This window comes from Protomyctophum parallelum (genome assembly GCF_964188405.1).
Source record: "Protomyctophum parallelum genome assembly, chromosome: 15".
Taxonomy (NCBI): domain Eukaryota; kingdom Metazoa; phylum Chordata; class Actinopteri; order Myctophiformes; family Myctophidae; genus Protomyctophum; species Protomyctophum parallelum.
The window spans coordinates 17,929,076-17,947,266 of record NC_139710.1 but is presented as its reverse complement, the minus strand read 5'-3'; the positions used below and the strand labels follow the sequence as shown (position 1 = coordinate 17,947,266).

The 18,191-nt window shown below is 41.9% G+C and overlaps 1 protein-coding gene across 2 annotated transcripts; it reads left to right on the top strand.

Annotated features, from left to right (window-relative positions):
• Window positions 1–631: 631 nt before the first annotated feature.
• rnf122 (ring finger protein 122) lies at window positions 632–17,808 on the top strand. 2 transcript variants are annotated; one of them, XM_083784243.1, is made up of 6 exons: window positions 632–987; window positions 6,726–6,882; window positions 12,502–12,547; window positions 12,641–12,682; window positions 15,070–15,149; window positions 15,631–17,808. In XM_083784243.1, exons 1-6 carry the CDS (start codon window positions 963–965, stop codon window positions 15,743–15,745), a joined length of 465 nt encoding a protein of 154 aa, XP_083640369.1. In that variant the 5' UTR covers window positions 632–962; the 3' UTR covers window positions 15,746–17,808. The 2 variants fall into 2 exon arrangements, with proteins under 2 accessions (XP_083640369.1, XP_083640368.1); XM_083784242.1 differs by having other exon boundaries at window positions 15,067–15,149.
• Window positions 17,809–18,191: the final 383 nt, after the last annotated feature.

The following is an 18,191-nucleotide window of genomic DNA, read 5'->3' as shown; positions in this document are numbered from 1 at the left end:
TTTAAAATGTTTTTTCATTGATTAGTAGTAGAAGTCCTGTTTAATGGTATCTATTAATCATTGTTTAGAATGACCTTGTACCATGTGAAAGAAACTGACTACTCTGGTATAGGTGAAGTAGGCCTAATATTAATTTAATTATGTGAGTTGACGGAGTTAGTTGCCTATTCCAGTTTGATTGATTGAAGTATTTATTAACAGTTTGCAGAATTTCAATACATTTCAAGCACAACTCAATACAAAAACTGTTAACTGTGAGAGACGACCCAATAAAGAATTACACTTGTTTACAAGAGGGTCCGCCTAGTCAATTCATCAAAACATTTAGAGACGCACAAATAAACACTTCTATTTAATTTAGCCAAAGAACAGATCAGGTCAGGAATTCATCATAAAGGAGGTAAAAAGGGAGGGGGAAAGTAAGAAGACAGTCTATCAACACAGGCATAGAGTTGGCACAGGCAGCATCCACACCACACTAGCCCATCCATCTATCCAACACAAGTGAACAAGAGCTGAGGATTGGTCTCATCGGGTGTCAATAGGGGGCGGGAGCAGGAAAATCGAGCCAGTGTTCCAGTTTTCAACACAGATGCTAGGTCAGTGTTCTTGCCGTCTAATAATAATAGAGTCAACTGTGCGCAGCGGGGAACCCATCATTCCCTTTTTTAATTTAGACGGTATACGTGTGTCAGTCTGCAATAGCCTAGACGTAACATAGCCCATTCTTCTTTGACGTCGGTTTACCTTTTAACTTTCGATTAAGATTTTATCCTTATTAAGGCCTACAATAGGCTATTGAGCTTCTGCCTTCTTCACCATTAGAATCGGAGCGAACGTCATTATTATAGAGCCCTTCCTTGGCAAAACGGTCCGACTACCCATCTTCTCTACTGGCGCCAGCCACCGGCTTGTTGATAAACACGACTCGGATCCCATCAAGGACTCTCTCCGGTGCATTGATGCACCCGTTTCAGTGGTGCAACGGTGAGCATCATTTTATTGTGCTTTTTTTAATAGGCCCGTGTCATATTTGACAAATTAGACGAGTAGGGGAGTCATTTTCAGTTATTGGTGATCTAATGTAGAAAATAGATTAGAATTCGTGCATTAGGCCACTTACCTGCATTAGCCTATATAGGCTGCACTTCATCATAATTTAAATAGATAGACTACATTTACATTTATGATAATGAAATAGCCTTGTTTGCTGTACATTACCACGGATGTAATATTTAGTGTTAATATACTGTATCCTCTTTTTTAGTAAGTCTATATCAAAGTAGTAGACCTATTTATTTAAATCTATTTTGTCACCAACATTGTGTTTGTATAGGATAGGAACAGTGACACCAAAAAAATGTTTTGACTAGTAGCCTATATTGAATTTGAGTCCTGAGCTTTGACCAGCGCGTCTCCAAAAGACTAAACAGGTGCTCTGTGCCGTTTTCAGATGCTATCTCGTGGTACTGGTTGTGTTATGCTTTCATTCACACTCCACAAAATCTATCCGTTTATATTGCCGGAAAATTGGCGTTCAGTTAGTGTATCCAGTGAAAATTATGGATTAGTGCTGCGCCTGTTTCCTCCGACTTGCCCAGTTGAGTGCAGCAGCCATGGCAAGTGACCAGTGGAGTGTTGATGGTGTCCAGACAAGAACAATTACTCCCTTTGTGCTGCTCAACTCTCCTATTCAGAGGGGGAAGAGTGCTGTGCACAGTTCACACACACACACACACACACACACACACACACACACACACACACACACACGTGTCTGCGTGCACATACAGAAACACAAGAATTGCACAATTTCATATTACTAAAATAATTTATTAAATATCAGCAAGCCATAGCCCATTATAGAAACGGTGTGCGCCAGTGATGAAGACGGCGTGCATCTTTCTGTTCCAGTGCATGTCACTGTGACACATCTATATTGCCTTGTCATGCGTATGTGATGGGAGGTTTGTGTCAACCTACTTTTGGCAAGAAAACTAGCAGCAGTGGTGTTACTTTCCCCTTGTGAACTGCTGAATATTTGATAGAAAGTTCTGCCTGGAGCGCGAGCAACAGAAGCAGCCGAAGCGTTGTGTGTGAAGCGCTTAGTATATGGGCCAAACCAAACCCCCACCAGGCATCTCTAGGAGCTGTCTGACGCGCAGCTCTGTTCTGACACTTTAGAATGGAGTCAGGGTGACTGTGTCAGGTTCTGTGTCCTAAAATGAGAACTTTACACATCCTCTTTCTGTCCCGGTGCCATAGCAACATGGGTGCCTCACTGCCTCCCGAGAGACTGCCGATATAGGTCAGAGTGGTCTTACGGGGCTCCTCTCCATCTACTATGTAGCGTAGCCGTCTTCATAGCATACAAAGATGGAGGCAGATGTGAGCATCCATCCATGCGCACAAACATACACACATACACAATACATACACACACAGGCTTTCATGCTCATGACCCACATTTCAAGTCTGAGTCTAAGGGCTAATTTATACGAAAAACGAGACACAAAAACTATTGATTTTCTTTATGTTTGGTTTGCACAACCTGGTCATACCACAAATATAATAGGCAATGGGCATTATTTTGCGGAGGCTTAATAGGCGACCTGTGTCATCAGCTGTGAACTGATGATTAGCCTACAGCTCTACACCAACACACTCTCTCACACTCACACACTCATAGTCATACGTGCTCACACAGCCACACACGCACGCGCACTAATGGAGCCCCATACACACACACACACACACACACACACACACACACACACACACACACACACACACACACACTGTGACACACACACACACACACACATGTGTGTGTGTGTGTGTGTGTGTGTGTGTGTGTGTGTGTGTGTGTGCACACACACACACACACACACACACACACACACACACACACACACACACACAGAAATGCTACTCACTCTTCTCTCTGTCTCTTCTCTTTGCCTCTGTCATCTCCACCTGTGTGTGAGTGTGTCTATCTTTCTCTTTCCTCTGTGTCTACCCCTCAGTCCTCTATATCTTATGTGTGAGGCCCTCACACGTAAGATATAGACTATAGTCACCCTCACAGTGAGGGTGACTGGCCAGAAAATGAGATATGTAATTTAAGTGGGCACCTAAACATTGTGGGCACCTCAATGTTAAATTGGCTATTTTTGAAACAAATAAAGAATTTTGGAAAATGTCAGAAGTATTGTAGTATACATGATTTGAACATGCACACTTGCACAGTACATCTTTATCAGACCTACATTTACCATTCAACTTCTTGTTGTCATTACCAAAGCCCCTGAAAAATGGGACCTCTGCTGCTTGGCACTCAGCATCAAGGGTTGGATTGGAGGTAAGTCCTAGCCCCGATACGTTCCCTCAGTCCCCATTCTGTAGCTCCGAGATGAGGTCACAAATCCAAGCCATCCCATTGGGTTTCAGAAACGGCGCATGGTTTCCACAACTTACGCTGCTTACCCTTTTCTGAGGATTTTATCAAAAAAGTGAAGGTCTGATAAGGAGCTAAACTAAATTTAATTTAGGAACGGCCAAGAAAATCCAAGTCTCGGCATCAAACGAGCGTTTAAATCGCTTGTTTAGTCAGCCTCTTCCTTGTTTTTCAAGGAAGTTGAAAAGCTTTAGTGTCTCCCTGGCGCCTCCCCTAGTCGAATGTGGAATTATTTTTACAACTGACTTCAGTTCAGTCGACATGCACACGCACACGCACAATCCTCAGAAAAGGGTAAGCAGCGTAAGTTGTGGAAACCATGCGCCGTTTCTGAAACGCAATGGGATGGCTTGGATTCGTGACCTCATCTCGGAGCTACAGAATGAGCATAGGGACTGAGGGAATGTATCGGGGCTAGGGTAAGTCCCTGCGACATACTTAAGTGATGTCCAGGGGATGTACTTGTCCAAACGACCGGATTAAGGTTGGTGAGGGGTGTGTTAAAATGACCGGATTAAGGTTGGTGAAGGGTGCGTTAAGGGTTGGGAAAGGGTTAAGGTTAGGTTTAGGTGTGCTGCCCTGTGGGAGGTTAGGGTGAGGGTTTGAGATATCGGACCAATGGTATGTCTAACCAAAAGCATGCACCCGTACATTGAGCTGCCTCACACTACAGAAAGATAGGAGATAGGCTCCTGCCCTATGTGCCTCATGGCTCGTCAAGTACCTACTTATTATTCTTGTTGACGCCGATAATGACTGGCTAGCCACAGGTTTTGTAGCAATTTGTAGAAATATTATCCCAAATTCTTTATTTATTAACTTTTTGGGAAAAATTGCCAACTCAACGCTGATGTCCCCACAATGTTAAGGTGCCAACACTTCCAGTTGCCAAAATGACGCTCTTCTATCTATGTATAATCATGTTAATTTACAGAATCCAGTATGTCTGTATGTGCATGCACTGTACGGCACACAAGAACGTTGACACGTCTGATTGTCTCTGTCTGGCCGGGCATTATATTCATGTGCTTGTGTTGACCGCGATGGCTGAGAATTAGCCAGACGTCGATGATGTCCCTGCCACCGGCAGCCTCCCATGGAGTGAAGTCATTTAGTAGAACAAATCAAAGCCGCGGCCCAGAGCTCAGTGCACTTCAGCAGAGGAGGAAGTCTGAGTGAATGGAGCGAAGGGCACGGAGGATATTGATCCTGGACTTACAGGAGACACTCGGAGGTGATGGAGAAGTCAACATGTTGCCTCCTTGGTATACGTTATTAGATCTAAAAGAGATGAGTGGAAGAACACACCCATAGTGAAAGTACTTTGAGGAACAGGTGTGAAATGCTGTAGTCGTATTTCACTGTCGGAAAGTGTTACATCAGACTGTGGCGGTGTATTCTGTACTCTCTGATTTCCTTTTTAATTGACTTATTTTATTTGGAATTCAGTCAATAATATTACGCATAAACATCTATCTGTCTTGTCTAACAATTATTTATCTTCTGTTGTTAACTTGTTGCACTGTACAGTATACATATCATAATAGCCTATGGTTGAATTTAAAGGTAAATAAATACCTCCACCTCTCTACTCCCGGCCTTGAAGCAGTTCTGCACAGATAATATACCTCATGAAAAAGAACACACCCACACACAATGGAAAAGCAAAAGAAAGATGCTTTTATTATCTCACGGACGGACGGACACACACACACACACACACACACACACACACACACACACGGACGGACACACGGACACACGGACGGACGGAGTGCAAAACATACTCTTCCCCCATGCCTTCGGCCTGGTGGAGACAATAACGGTGTGACCTCCTTGTCCAATCTTTAGTATACTACTGTATTTGTGCAGCTTGTGAACAAAGCCACCCACATCTTTGAGCGTGGAGACATTGCTTCACTTTAAAGACCCTTTTTGAAATTAGACAAACTATTTTCCCTTGTGGATAATAAAGGACATCTAACAAAGCGGTATTCAGTGTAGGCACTATACTGGCTGGTTTCTTGTGTGCATGTTCTCTACAACACTGATATGTATGCCTCATTTAGCCAAATGGAAACAGCAACCTTTATAAATACTTCACCTATAACAAAGAACAATGTTGGCCTTGTTGGGGTAACTAAGAGATTCACTTGGGGAAAAAAGTATTTTTCTACATACATAGATTTTCAACTATGATCCAACTTCCACAGTCCTTAGGAGTTTCACTTCAGGCATTTCTGCTGTCATTGGTACTACTTTTGAAGAAACATTTATTTAAACTGGAAACGTCGCTGAGGTTGCCCTCATTTCTTGCAACATAGATGTGTGGGTAACACTTTACTTTAAGGGACAAATTCATGACATAAGGAACAGGTATAGAAAAATGCTACTAAAGCAAAACAGAATGTTTGTCTGTATTCTGTGGAGTAGACTATGTGTAGACAAACAATGATGTGCGACAGCTGCAGTAGAATGTTGTTCAATAATCTTCAATTTCTTTACTTGCTGGCAGTTTCAGCTTTTTCTTGAAGAAATGTGTTATTATGGTGTAGTTTCATTGAGGGTGGAGTCTGTGGTTCTTTTAAGATTTGACGTTTTATATCTTATTTGTGGAATGTAATAACATTGCAAACAATAAAATTTACTTGCACAAAGGAATGTGGGGTTCAAATCATTTAATTATGCTGCAGATTTTCAGGACAGGGCAGGAAAACCACAGAGTGCGCAGACACACATAAGCACACCCCCCCCCCCCCCCCCCCCCCGTAGGGCCTCTAAACAATGCCCAATCTCATGTTTTCAAATGTTTTAGTCTGCCATCATTTTCACTCCTTTTTTTATTGCAACTGAATAAGCTGTAAAGTTCACACACACACACACAGTCCTAGTTCTCAAACCTTTTCATATCAAGGACCCCCAAAATGATACGTATTTCTTTACGCCAAAAGTATGTAGGGATTAAGTGGAAGAAACAGGGAACGTACAGAACAGCTGAAACACGCAATTACTCTGTGTCTCTAGTTCAATACGTTTTGTACATGTGTGCCTTTGTGTGTGCATGAGGCTGCATTGTTTGGTTTCAGTTGGAGCTGGACACAGCTGTAACTCTGACCCGTCCCGTAGCAGATACCCATGGGCATGAGCATTCAGTGCATGCGGTGTGCGTGTGTGTGTGTGTGTGTGTGTGTGTGTGTTTGTCTAGCCGTCTATATTGTGGATGTTTATGGAGAGTGGTCTGATATATATTATTGGTGTGTTTGTGCAGGGTGCTTCTGTGGTCTGGGACTGGTCTACTCCAACAAGTCGTGCACCATGCCTCCCATCACCTTCCAGGACCTGCCCCTCAACATCTACATGGTCATCTTCGGCACCGGCATCTTCGTCTTCATTCTCAGCCTCATCTTTTGCTGCTACTTCATCAGGTGAGAGGAACAGGACGACTCAGTGTGTGTGTGTGTGTGTGTGTGTGTGTGTGTGTGTGTGTGTGTGTGTGTGTGTAAGGAAGATGATGTGGGGGAGGAGGAAGAGTATAACCTCTCCTGCAGTTGACAATGAACTCCCTGATGTGCTGAAGAGATGATTGTGTCCAAGGGACAGGATGTGAGGCTGCAGGAAGCAGCCTGACATACAGTGTGTGTGTGTGTGTGTGTGTGTGTGTGTGTGTGTGTGTGTGTGTGTGTGTGTGTGTGTGTGTGTGTGTGTGTGTGTGTGTGTGTGTGTGTGTGTGTGTGTGTGTGTGTGTGTGTGTGTGTGTGTGTGTGTGTGTGTGTGTGTGCGTGTGCATGTGCGTGTGTGTGTGTGTCGACAGACTTAAGTGTAGCAAAGGCAGTGTTTCCAAACAGTGGGTCGGGATCCATTGTATTATTTCAAAAGATTAAAACAACTTTATTCAAAATATGTCATAATAAAAAAAGAAATCCAGAATTTTATTTATTTATTGAAAATAGCCGATGCAACACTTTAGCTTGTAGCAGCCTTGTAAGCTTGTAAGTTGTAACTAACGCCCTTACATCACGTTACGTTACCTAACGAAACTACTTTTTGCAGTAACTTGTAACCTAACGCTTTACATTGCCCCATTCCATAACGGCGTTATAGTTATTTTGCTTGTGTTACCCACGTTATTATGTTATTATGTCAACTTATGTGATCCAAGTGAAAAGTCTCCCTGTCGTCTCTGTGCTGACTGCTGAGAGAGCGCTCTCTGTGTTGTACTCTGTTGACAGGTTGTGCTCTCATTCTAGCCTCTGAGCCCACATGGCTTTTCACTCTAACATGAACAAAGCACGTCACAGAAGAGGTCATTGATCGGCTAACGTAGGGCCAGACTTCAGGGTAAGCCAATCAGAGACAGTCTGACAGAGTAGGGCGGGTCTTACTCTCATGGCTGTGATAAACACAGACACACAAACCCTTGTAACGCATACACAGAAAACGCTGGTTGAACGAACATTATTACCACCCGCTACAATGGCAAATGTGGATAACAGCGAGATCGGATGCTTTGTGGGTTGGAAATACAAGCAGGTGAAAATGAAAATTATGTGGCGGACAGAAAGCATTGTCCACAGCCAAGAAGAGCAGTGCAAATCTAAGATAGCATCTTAAATCAGTTCATGAGGCTGCATCACATGGACCAACACCACCAAAACAGACAAAGATCGATTTTAAATCGCCACAGTAGCATGTCACCCAAGAGTCAACTTGACAAAAATGATTGCTAGGTAGCCTATGTTGTTGAGGAAATGCTTCTCCTCTCAATGGTGGAGTCTGTTCCTTTCAGAGCACTGGTCAGCAAAATACCAGTGAAAGCAGGGCCAATGTGCAGAAATAAATTTTCCAAATACCTGAACAGTGAATATTCTAAAATGGAAGATGAGCTCAAAAATACATTTGATGAATTAGAATATCTCTCTACCACTGCAGATATATGGACTCATTTTTTATTTGATTATAAAAAAAAAAATTAAGGCAAGTTGAGGCTACAATAAAGAAGCCTGTCAAATGTTTTATTGTTCCACTACATTTCATAATGTTAGGAGGGAGTTGTCTTTTCTCTTACTGTGCGACAGAACAAAAAACCTTCTTTTAAATCGTTTTTTATATATATATTTTTTTAAAGTAAAGTAAAGTAACTTGAAAGTATTACTTTCATAATTTAATAACTAGTAAAGTACGTAACTAGTTCCTTTTTTAGAAGTAACTATAACTATAACTCTTTACTTTTTAAAAGTAACTTGAACAACACTGATCATGTGTTGATGGAAGGGTGTCAACACACTCTGAGAATAACAAAGAGCGCAGCAAACCAGAGACGGAGATATCAGAAAAAAACAAATGATGTCACCACCACAATACAGCTGGAATGCAGCTGGTATGCAGCTGAGGTTTTGTTAATTTTTATATCTATGGCTCTCACTTATCCGCGTCCCAAGGACCGCTGTCAAGGTCCTATACTTCATTGTTGGTCTGTTATGTCCCAGTCTAGGGAAAAAAGGGATGCAACATAAAATTAAAGACACTTTAACCAACACATAACGTGCTCTCACATAACAGTGACCTCACATAACAAGATGTCTATGTAGACTCAAAACTAATACAGAGAACCAAACAAAGTGCATGTGTGGGTGGACAGCATTACTTCAAATGCTGCCAGAGACCACAAGTTTGAAGGCCTTAAGGTTTAAGTAGTCTCTTCAAACTCTATGCACACAGAATAACTCTTCCAATCCCAGGCCACTGGCTCTATTACATTTAGTTTACAGTGGTTCTCAAAGTTTTTAATTTCAAGGACCCCCATAACTCTGATGGAATCAAATGGACCCGTACGGGCCATCTGGAACAGTGCATCGTGCATGTGTTTGGTCCGACGTACTAACAGTCCGACAGGCATTAGTCCGACACCCTTCCCAAAACACAAACCTAAACCTAACCTCACGGGTTGTGTTGTGTTTTAACCTGCCACACATGTCGGGAGCCAAGGGTGAGTTTTAACCGGCCACCCATGTCGGGAGCGACGGTGTTGTCAAACTAATACCTGTCGGACTGTTAGTATGTCTTGTCTAACCAACATAACGACCCCATTTGGACCCTACTCAAGGACACTTTGAGATCCACTGGTGTAGCAGAGTGTTTCCAGTAAGCTAACATGCACAATAGCAGCACCCTGACTTTGTTTGACCAGAATGGAACAGAGCCTTGCCCTTAATTACTGTAGTATTAAGTTAAGACCTGTGAAGGAAGTAGGGAAGGGGCCCGGAAGTAGGAAGAGTTATTCTGTGCACATAGAGCCTATTACTCAAAGCAGTGGTGATTGGCAAACAGCAATTAGGAAATGGTCAGCACCTGGAAGTGAACACTCAAACTCATACACAAACCCCACACATAAACCGACATGAAACCCACACACACTGCCACACAGTCACACAATATTAACACTCGTAACATGGTCAAATAACAAAAATAGCAGATCTACCAGGTACCAGCTCACAACTCTTGGTAGATCTGCTATTTTTTCAGAAGGTTTGCATATTCTTTGCAGAATGTTCACCTATTAGGACATGCCCTGAAGGGTTGTTATGGTTCATGTGGTTAATCGAAACTAGATTTCAGTTTTCGCATCAGGCTAAATAGATGTGCTGCCGTCAACGTCATATTACTGTAAGCTTAGCCTGAGGCTGAGCTAATGTGTTAGGTTTCTGGTCTAGAGGGGCGGGTCGAGGCAGAGATTTGGATTTGGATTGGATCTCACCGATCTGTCAGTCACCCCCCGACCCCCGGCCCCTCCTCTCCCCCCTAGTGCAGCGCTACGTCACATTATTTGGAGTGACGCCCACCCGGAAGGGTAGACTCCCACTTTTAGACCAGAGTGGCCAATGCAAAATGAAAGCCTGGTACCAAACACACACACATACACACACACACACACACACACACACACACACACACACACACACACACACACACACACACACACACACACACACACACACACACACAGTGACATGATCATATTTTACAGCTGACAGAGGGGGAAAATGCTTGAACATGGAGGTCAGGATGTTTCTGTCAATATTACCTGGGCAACACTTCCACTACCGAGGAATAAAGTGAGCCTGGGGGGAAAGTAATTAAAATGTCTCCTGGCAACCTGGACTTCATATTTTATTGCTGCGATGTTGCTGAGATAAAAAAAAGACACCTCATGTATCACAGCCTTAAAGGAGTAGTTCACCCCAAAAATAATTACATATCCAGAATATATCCTTGCGATTTTTTGTTTTGTCCCATTCCTAAACCAATAATTCGATGACAGGTCATCGGTCAGTGTAGGAGACTCAATTTAGTCTCCTACCAGGGTCACGGGCCAGCCTAGCAGTTCGGGCATCTAGGCTGGTAATCCTATTTCCAATTTGAGTCCTGATCCCGACGATCTTTGCTGCGTGTCACCCCCCATCTCTCCCCCCATTTCCTGTCACACTCTACTGTCTACCTATCAATAAAAAGACATAAAAAAGCCTGGATAATACGTGTATTATCCATACGTGTATTAATCACTGGTGTACCAGTGATTCCTTTCTCCTTTAAGAGACAGAAAGATCTTTGTGTAGGCTGTGACTGAATAAAAGGTTATTATATTTCTATTGCTATGACCATGTTGTGTCCTGGAAGAATAAAGGTTTGGGTGGGGGTCAAAAGATGTCCAATGACAGTGGGGGTCAAAAGATGTCCAATGACAATGTCAGAAAAAGCTGGATCTGTCCCAGTTCATGTGAAACACTTGCATGTGAATCATGTCTGATGACTCACTTCCTTTACCTCTATTGCCATGAATGCATCAAGGTAGCATTGAGAGTGTGATTCATCAAATTAATGCTGGTGAATGCTATTCTCCTTTAGACCAGGTTCAAAAATAATAATATACTGTATATGTTTAAATAGGGAAAATAGCAAATATACAAGCTCACAAGTCACAACTCGTCATGATGCGACACTTTGTGAGCTTGTAGGGCCCATAGGCTTGCTATTTTTGCTATTTGTCATACAATGAAGTATGTCTTTTAGCGGTTAACAAGCTCTGTTAGGGCTTTCTTCATGGACTTCTGTTGGAGTAATCAATCTACAAAAGCTGAACAGAAATATCCCAAAGCCCCTTACCCCCTTTCACCCATTATAGATCTTCTTCCAGGCATGGGAAACAACCTCCACTCATGTCAGACGTATATCCTCACATTGTTCTATTGAAGACTGTTTGTAGCAATCAGCGCAAACAATAAACTAAGAGAGAGAAATAATAACAAATACGCTGTCATTTCCGGATTCCCCATACTTTAAGCGGTGACTCAGTTCTTATTTTCTTGGGCATCTAAAGCAAAATTCATCATTCATTTCAGGTGCTCACATTGCATTTTGTTTTGGGCCAAACCACAGACAGTGACAGACATCAGTCTATGTTTAGTTGTGTAAAAACACTCCGAAACATGGAGCCAAAAATAACTGAACAGATACAGCCTGCCAGGCTGATAAAGATCTCATATCCATTGTAGGAGTTGTGTGTGTGTGTGTGTGTGTGTGTGTGTGTGTGTGTGTGTGTGTGTGTGTGTGTGTGTGTGTGTGTGTGTGTGTGTGTGTGTGTGTGTGTGTGTGTGTGTGTGTGTGTGTGTGTGTGTGTGTGTGTGTGTGTGTGTGTGTGTGTGTGTGTGTGTGTGTGTGTGTGTGTGTGCGTGCGCATGCTTGAGGGTTTGAGGAAGTGAGGCAATGTATGTTTTAACTTTTTACAGAGATCTTATTTAATTTGTGGACTTGCACTTGCACTGTGCACTTGAGCATGCATGTGTCCATGCATATTGTATGTAGTTTGTAGGATATACAGTACTGTATGGGTACTGGGTAGCTGAGAAGGTCATTCATTATGTCGAAGCATACAGTGCGTATAAATTACACAGCCACGGGCCTGTAAAGGCACCACACTGTATTCAATTAGAATGGTGGTGTAGATTGTAAATTAACTTAAATATTGACCTATTTTTGTTTATCTGCAGTAAATTACGACACCAAGCACAGAGTGAGCGTTTTGGATACAGAGAGGTAAGCTACAGGAGTCTGTTTAATTAAATTACACATCTGCCCCCAGGCTTCCAATTAATTGGGCATCTTCATAGTTTTGTGTTGCTCTTGCAGGTGGTTTTAAAAGGGGATCCTAAGAAGCTGAATCTTCATGGGGTAAGAATAATGTATTTGTGTCATCATTTTAGCATAACCTTTGACTGCCTATACTGTTAATAATCTGTCAATGAAGTATTCGATCAAACAATCAAATCAAAAGTTTGAATTGAGAGGGAGTGAAGATAGATTCTACCAGACATGGCAACCCTTCATTGAATATTTCAATAGGTGCACGCTAACCCCTCCTACACAATAGATAGCACAATAGAAAATTGGAAGGAAAAAAAAGTGTTTTTTCTTTATTTTATTTTTTCTCATTTAAAAAAAGAATGTCTGTAATTCACTTAATTTACAACAACATGGGAAAGTTTGAGAGCAAGAGTGTCTGTCCTGTTGTCTGTTTTGTTTGTCTGTTCACACTTGTCATTGTTTAACTGTTTTTTGTCTTTTTTATTATGTATTGTATGTGGAACATTTACATTGCCTGTTATTTTTTTCATTTTATTTAACAGAACCACTCATTATCATTGTCAATAATATTCTGATGTTGTCATACAAAAAATGCCTAATAAAAACAGTATTAAAAATAAAAATAAATCAAATCAATAAAACTGTGACAATGCAAGGCTTGTCTGAACATAAAGTGCTGTTATAAAGTCCAAGAGAGCGTAGCAGAGTGCAAACACAGACAGAACACATTTTCTGTGTTATGTCTGTGTTTGATGGCTGCCTCAATGCTTTCCCAATGGAAGTCATAGTCATCATACACACATTCAGAATGAATGTTCTGTGTTCTGTCATTTGTGTTTGATGGGCAGAACACAGCCATCAAACACAAATGTTTGGTCAAACCATGTGACTCCCATTGGAAAAGCATTGAGGCGGCCATCAAACAGACAGAACACAGAACATGCGTTCTGCATACACACGTATCAAACATGTTATTTGTGTTATTAGCGGGGGCGGACTTGTAAGAAACCAGCAAGATTTGGCTTTTGGTGACTAGTTTCAGAAATTTGGTATGGGTATAAGGATTTCAAAAAGCTGTGCAAACGCGTTGGGAGCGCCCCCTAGTGGTCTGTTTGCACAGACTCAAATATTGGATATGTATAAGTATGGTTGAAAACCAAAATAATTGATAAAATATATTTTTGGAGCATTTTAAGCTCACGGCAGCTCCATCATGGACGCCAACTTGAAAACGATGCCTTTCAAGTTGTTCGTTGTTCCTAAAAAATGTAGTATGTTATTTAGCACACCCAATAGTAACATAATCCATTGAAAAGTCTCTTTTATCAATTATTTTGGTTTTCAACCATACCTACATATACGTATCCAATATTTGAGTTTGTGCAAACAGACCACAACAGACGCACGCGTTTTCACAGCTTTTTGAAATCCTTATACCCATACCACACCAAATTTCAGAAACTAGTCACCAAAAGCCAAATCTTGCTGATTTCTTACAAGTCCGCCCCTCGCTATATTTAGAACTATAGGGAGTTTGGAATAAATGTTTATTTCATCTATATTTCCTCTATATTTACCGATGCTCTGCATTGAGTTTGATTGCCAACACCTGCTACAGTGGCCACCTCGTGGTTGCTTGATTTTGTAACCTGAACGTAACCACTGTATGATGAATATTATTAGTAACCTGTGATAGTAACCACGGTGTGCTGAACCTGTACTTTGGGTTATTGCGTTTACATTCTTATTTTATTGGATTGGGAAGAAAAAAAATGGTTGGACTTCATACTTTGCCTCATCCTTGTGTTCTGACCGACACTCCAGAACGAGTGCAATCTTTTATAACCATCAGCACCTATCCCTTTCCTTCAGTTGCTCTGTGTATACAGTATGTGGAACAAAGCAACAAAATTAATAATAATTATAAATGATACAAAGCTTGCGGAGTTAGTTCAGTACTCGAGCGGCTTCATGCTGACCAATTGGGTGGGGTATTTCCTTAGAGTATATATGAATAGAGACGGCACCCGGAGGAAACCCTGAATTTGGTATTGCAGCGCTGGGCCAAACTCATGAACACGCTGGTCCATTGACTATCATTGTGCACGTTCACGATGACACGTGAACGCTGTTTCATATGTGAACGCCGCTGTTTCATACGTGAACGTGTGCAATGATAGTCAACGGCCAGCGCATTCATGAGTTTGGGGCAAATCCATCCCAGAATGCACTCTGTTCCTGAGTGAAATCGCCCCATGCGCCTTTGAGCAACTTAATGCAAGTGGATGGGAGGAGATATCCGGTGCCGTCTCTATTCATATTAGCTCTGGTCCATAGCCTTCTACTGCTTTGATTCTGCCCTGCAGTAAGGCTATGGGACTTTCCGTTTTAAATCTCAAAAACAAAATGTTATTGTAATGTATATCTATCTCCCTCTTTCACCTGTTCCTTGTCTGTCGCTCACACAACAGCAGACATGTGCTGTATGCCTGGAAGACTTCAAAGTCAAAGATGAGTTGGGAGTGTTGCCATGCCAACATGCCTTTCACAGGAAGTGAGTACAGAACACACATGAGAATGCTTTTGTCCAACATTGTCAGCAGTTCACGGATGATAGTGTGGTAATGATAATGTAGACCTAACAAACCAAAAACAGGTCTACGGTCCAGTTTGTCTTGAACGTGGCATGTCTTTTCTGCCAGAGGATTCTCTGCTTTTACTTATCTTATCAAGTGTGGTAAAGTACTTTTAGTTTTTGCAGTCAGAGGTTACCTATTTGGGCTGTATTCTTAAACAAAAAAACTAATCAAAGAACAAGACTTCTGGGCAGAATTTCCTCTTGTCAACAACGAGGACTCAATTCAATGCCACTTTGAACCTTTCAGGAGGAAAAAAGGTGGAGGTAATTATCACTTCTCCCTTCAAATGTTCCTATAAATCAGCAGAAGTGAGACAGTTTCTGAAAATAGCAGATCTACAAGCTCACAACACACATTTGAGCGACATGTAACCGTCTCTCTCGTGCTCTGCTGCAGGTGTCTTGTGAAGTGGTTGGAGGTGCGCTGTGTCTGTCCCATGTGCAACAAGCCCATCGCTGGCCCTCCGGAGCAGCATCACAGCATAGGGACGCTACTAGACGAACTGGTGTAACCCAGTAGCTTCCCTCCAGCCTGGGTGGGACGCCGCCCGGGCTGGGCCAGAACTGAGCAGGCCGACCCCAGGTTGGTTATGTTGTGAAAGACACCCCCCACCCCCTCAACCCACGCTGGCAAAACACCCTGCTGGAGTTGGGGTGGTAACCTAGTTACCGCCCGTGGAAGACTCTTGAGGGATGTGGTTGCCTAGCAACCAGTCCTGAGATGGTGCGACGCGACACCTTGTGGCGTCTGAGGGATTGTGTTCAGCCACTCACTCATCACCGTACCACTCTTCTTTCAATGACACCCCCCCCCCCTCCGCCTCGACTAGCCCAGCCCTCCATCCTCGGACCCTCACATCTCTACCTCAGTGCCCTGTTGTCTCCAACGAGGCTTCTGAGGTAATGTTCCATATGGATGTGGAGGGGTGCGGAAGGATGGGATCGATTGCTCGGAGGCAAAAAGCAGTGATCCTCTCAGAAAATGTGCATGCGTGTCTGCGCCGACGTGTGTGTGTGCGTGCGCATATGTGTGTGTCTGTGCGAGTGTTAGTGGTGGGCATCCATATGTTATGATATCAGTATTGTTTGAGCAATATGCAATATTGTATGGGATAATGTCAAATGTACGGGCACTGTCGGGCAGTATTGGAAAATGACCCCCCTGAAAGGTTTATATCACTCACTGTAAGTGACTTACGAGCAAAATCAATAATTTCACACAAAAAAGATATGAAAAGTATATTATTAGCTTCTATAGCAACATAAGCAGAGTAGTGGTCTGTTATTGAGAATAGCAGTCTGCTATCAGGAAATGACAGACCACAGAATACTATGAATGAGTAATAAGAATTGAGCATTCAACAAAGCTGAATTTAACACATTGAATTGATTACCTTCTTCTGTTACACATTTGATGCAGATATATGTGCACTCTGTGAACTTGCCAGGAACACAATAAGAACAGATAGTATCACAGGGAGACTAACATCTGAGAAAAGAAGACATTTTAGTTAGACTGCTGACAATTTAATGGGTTGCACCCACATGGAATGGACCAGAATGGTGATAGCTATTATAATATATAACTGGGAGTCTGGGACAGGGACACAACTGATTGTCTTAAGAAGTGTAGTATCAAATTCAGTACTGGCCAAAAGCTTCGGACAGAGATTTTGGAGGATGTGAAAAACCCATAAATAACATAACCTTAGTTAAAGTTACACTGGTTGAAGCTAAACATGGCTTCAGAAACTTTCAGCAAAATATGAATGTTAAATGGAATAGTGCTGCTACATTTCTCACAAATCAAATTATTGATTTTGTATTGAGAAGTCCAACTAATATTGATATGGGAAATCCATACTGGTGCCCACCTCAATTTGATTATAGATGTTCCAGTTTATTTTGTCTCTGAAATCTGATGTTATTCAGACTTTTCTTTTCTTTATCGCTCTTTTACATGATTTGGGTTTGTTACATAGCTCCCAAGAATTTATCATTTTGTGCACCCCAACAGTTTTATTATTGGTTGAAATGTGTTGACTGAATTGTATATGTATTTGCACTCTGAATTCACAAGCGATTAAAAAAATGGCTGCCATTATTGTCCAAAATATTTAGACCAAGGTGTGGCTGTTGTCAAAAGCACCATACCAGGTCTACTGTTTTCAATTGTGGTAAATCTTCTAAACTACTTTTAGTGTCTGAGAAAAGCAAATGGTAGCATAGCACTTTAATGTTGTTGTGTGAATTCATCTGAGAAACTAACTAAATACCACTTATTTTTTACACAGAACAGAATTCTGTTGCGTTTGATGCTGGTGATTCTGTTTTACATTCCTTGATTGTGGGTTTACAGCAACGTTTTAGATAAGCACTGCCAAAATTGAGCACAACCTTACCAAGCACATGATCCAGATAGGCACCTGCACTATAATTAAATGTCAGAATTAAAGGTGAGAGTGCAGACTTATAATTCACATGAGACCATGTGCCAAAAAAAAGACATGTTTTTGCAGGACATGAACAAGGGAAATGTTTTCTCACATTCTGACCACATTCCACATTTTGTAATTTAAAGGATGTAAATATATTTGACTTCAAACAAAAATAAAATCCAGTTGTCTGTTTGCTCATTGTACCGTTTGTTAGTGATGCAGCTGGCGCCATCATCTGGTAGAGGGCAGTAGTTTCCTATTCCTACACATTCTGACTGATGCAAGAGGGTACATGATCTAATGGCAAAATATGACTATATATGATACCGACATGATACTGACCATAATACTGACACGATACTGACCATAATACTGACACGATACTGACACGATCCTGACATGATACTGACCGTGATACACGATACTGTCATGATACTGACCATGATACAGACATGATACTGACCATGATACTGACATGATACTGACACGATACTGACCATGATACTGACACGATACTGAC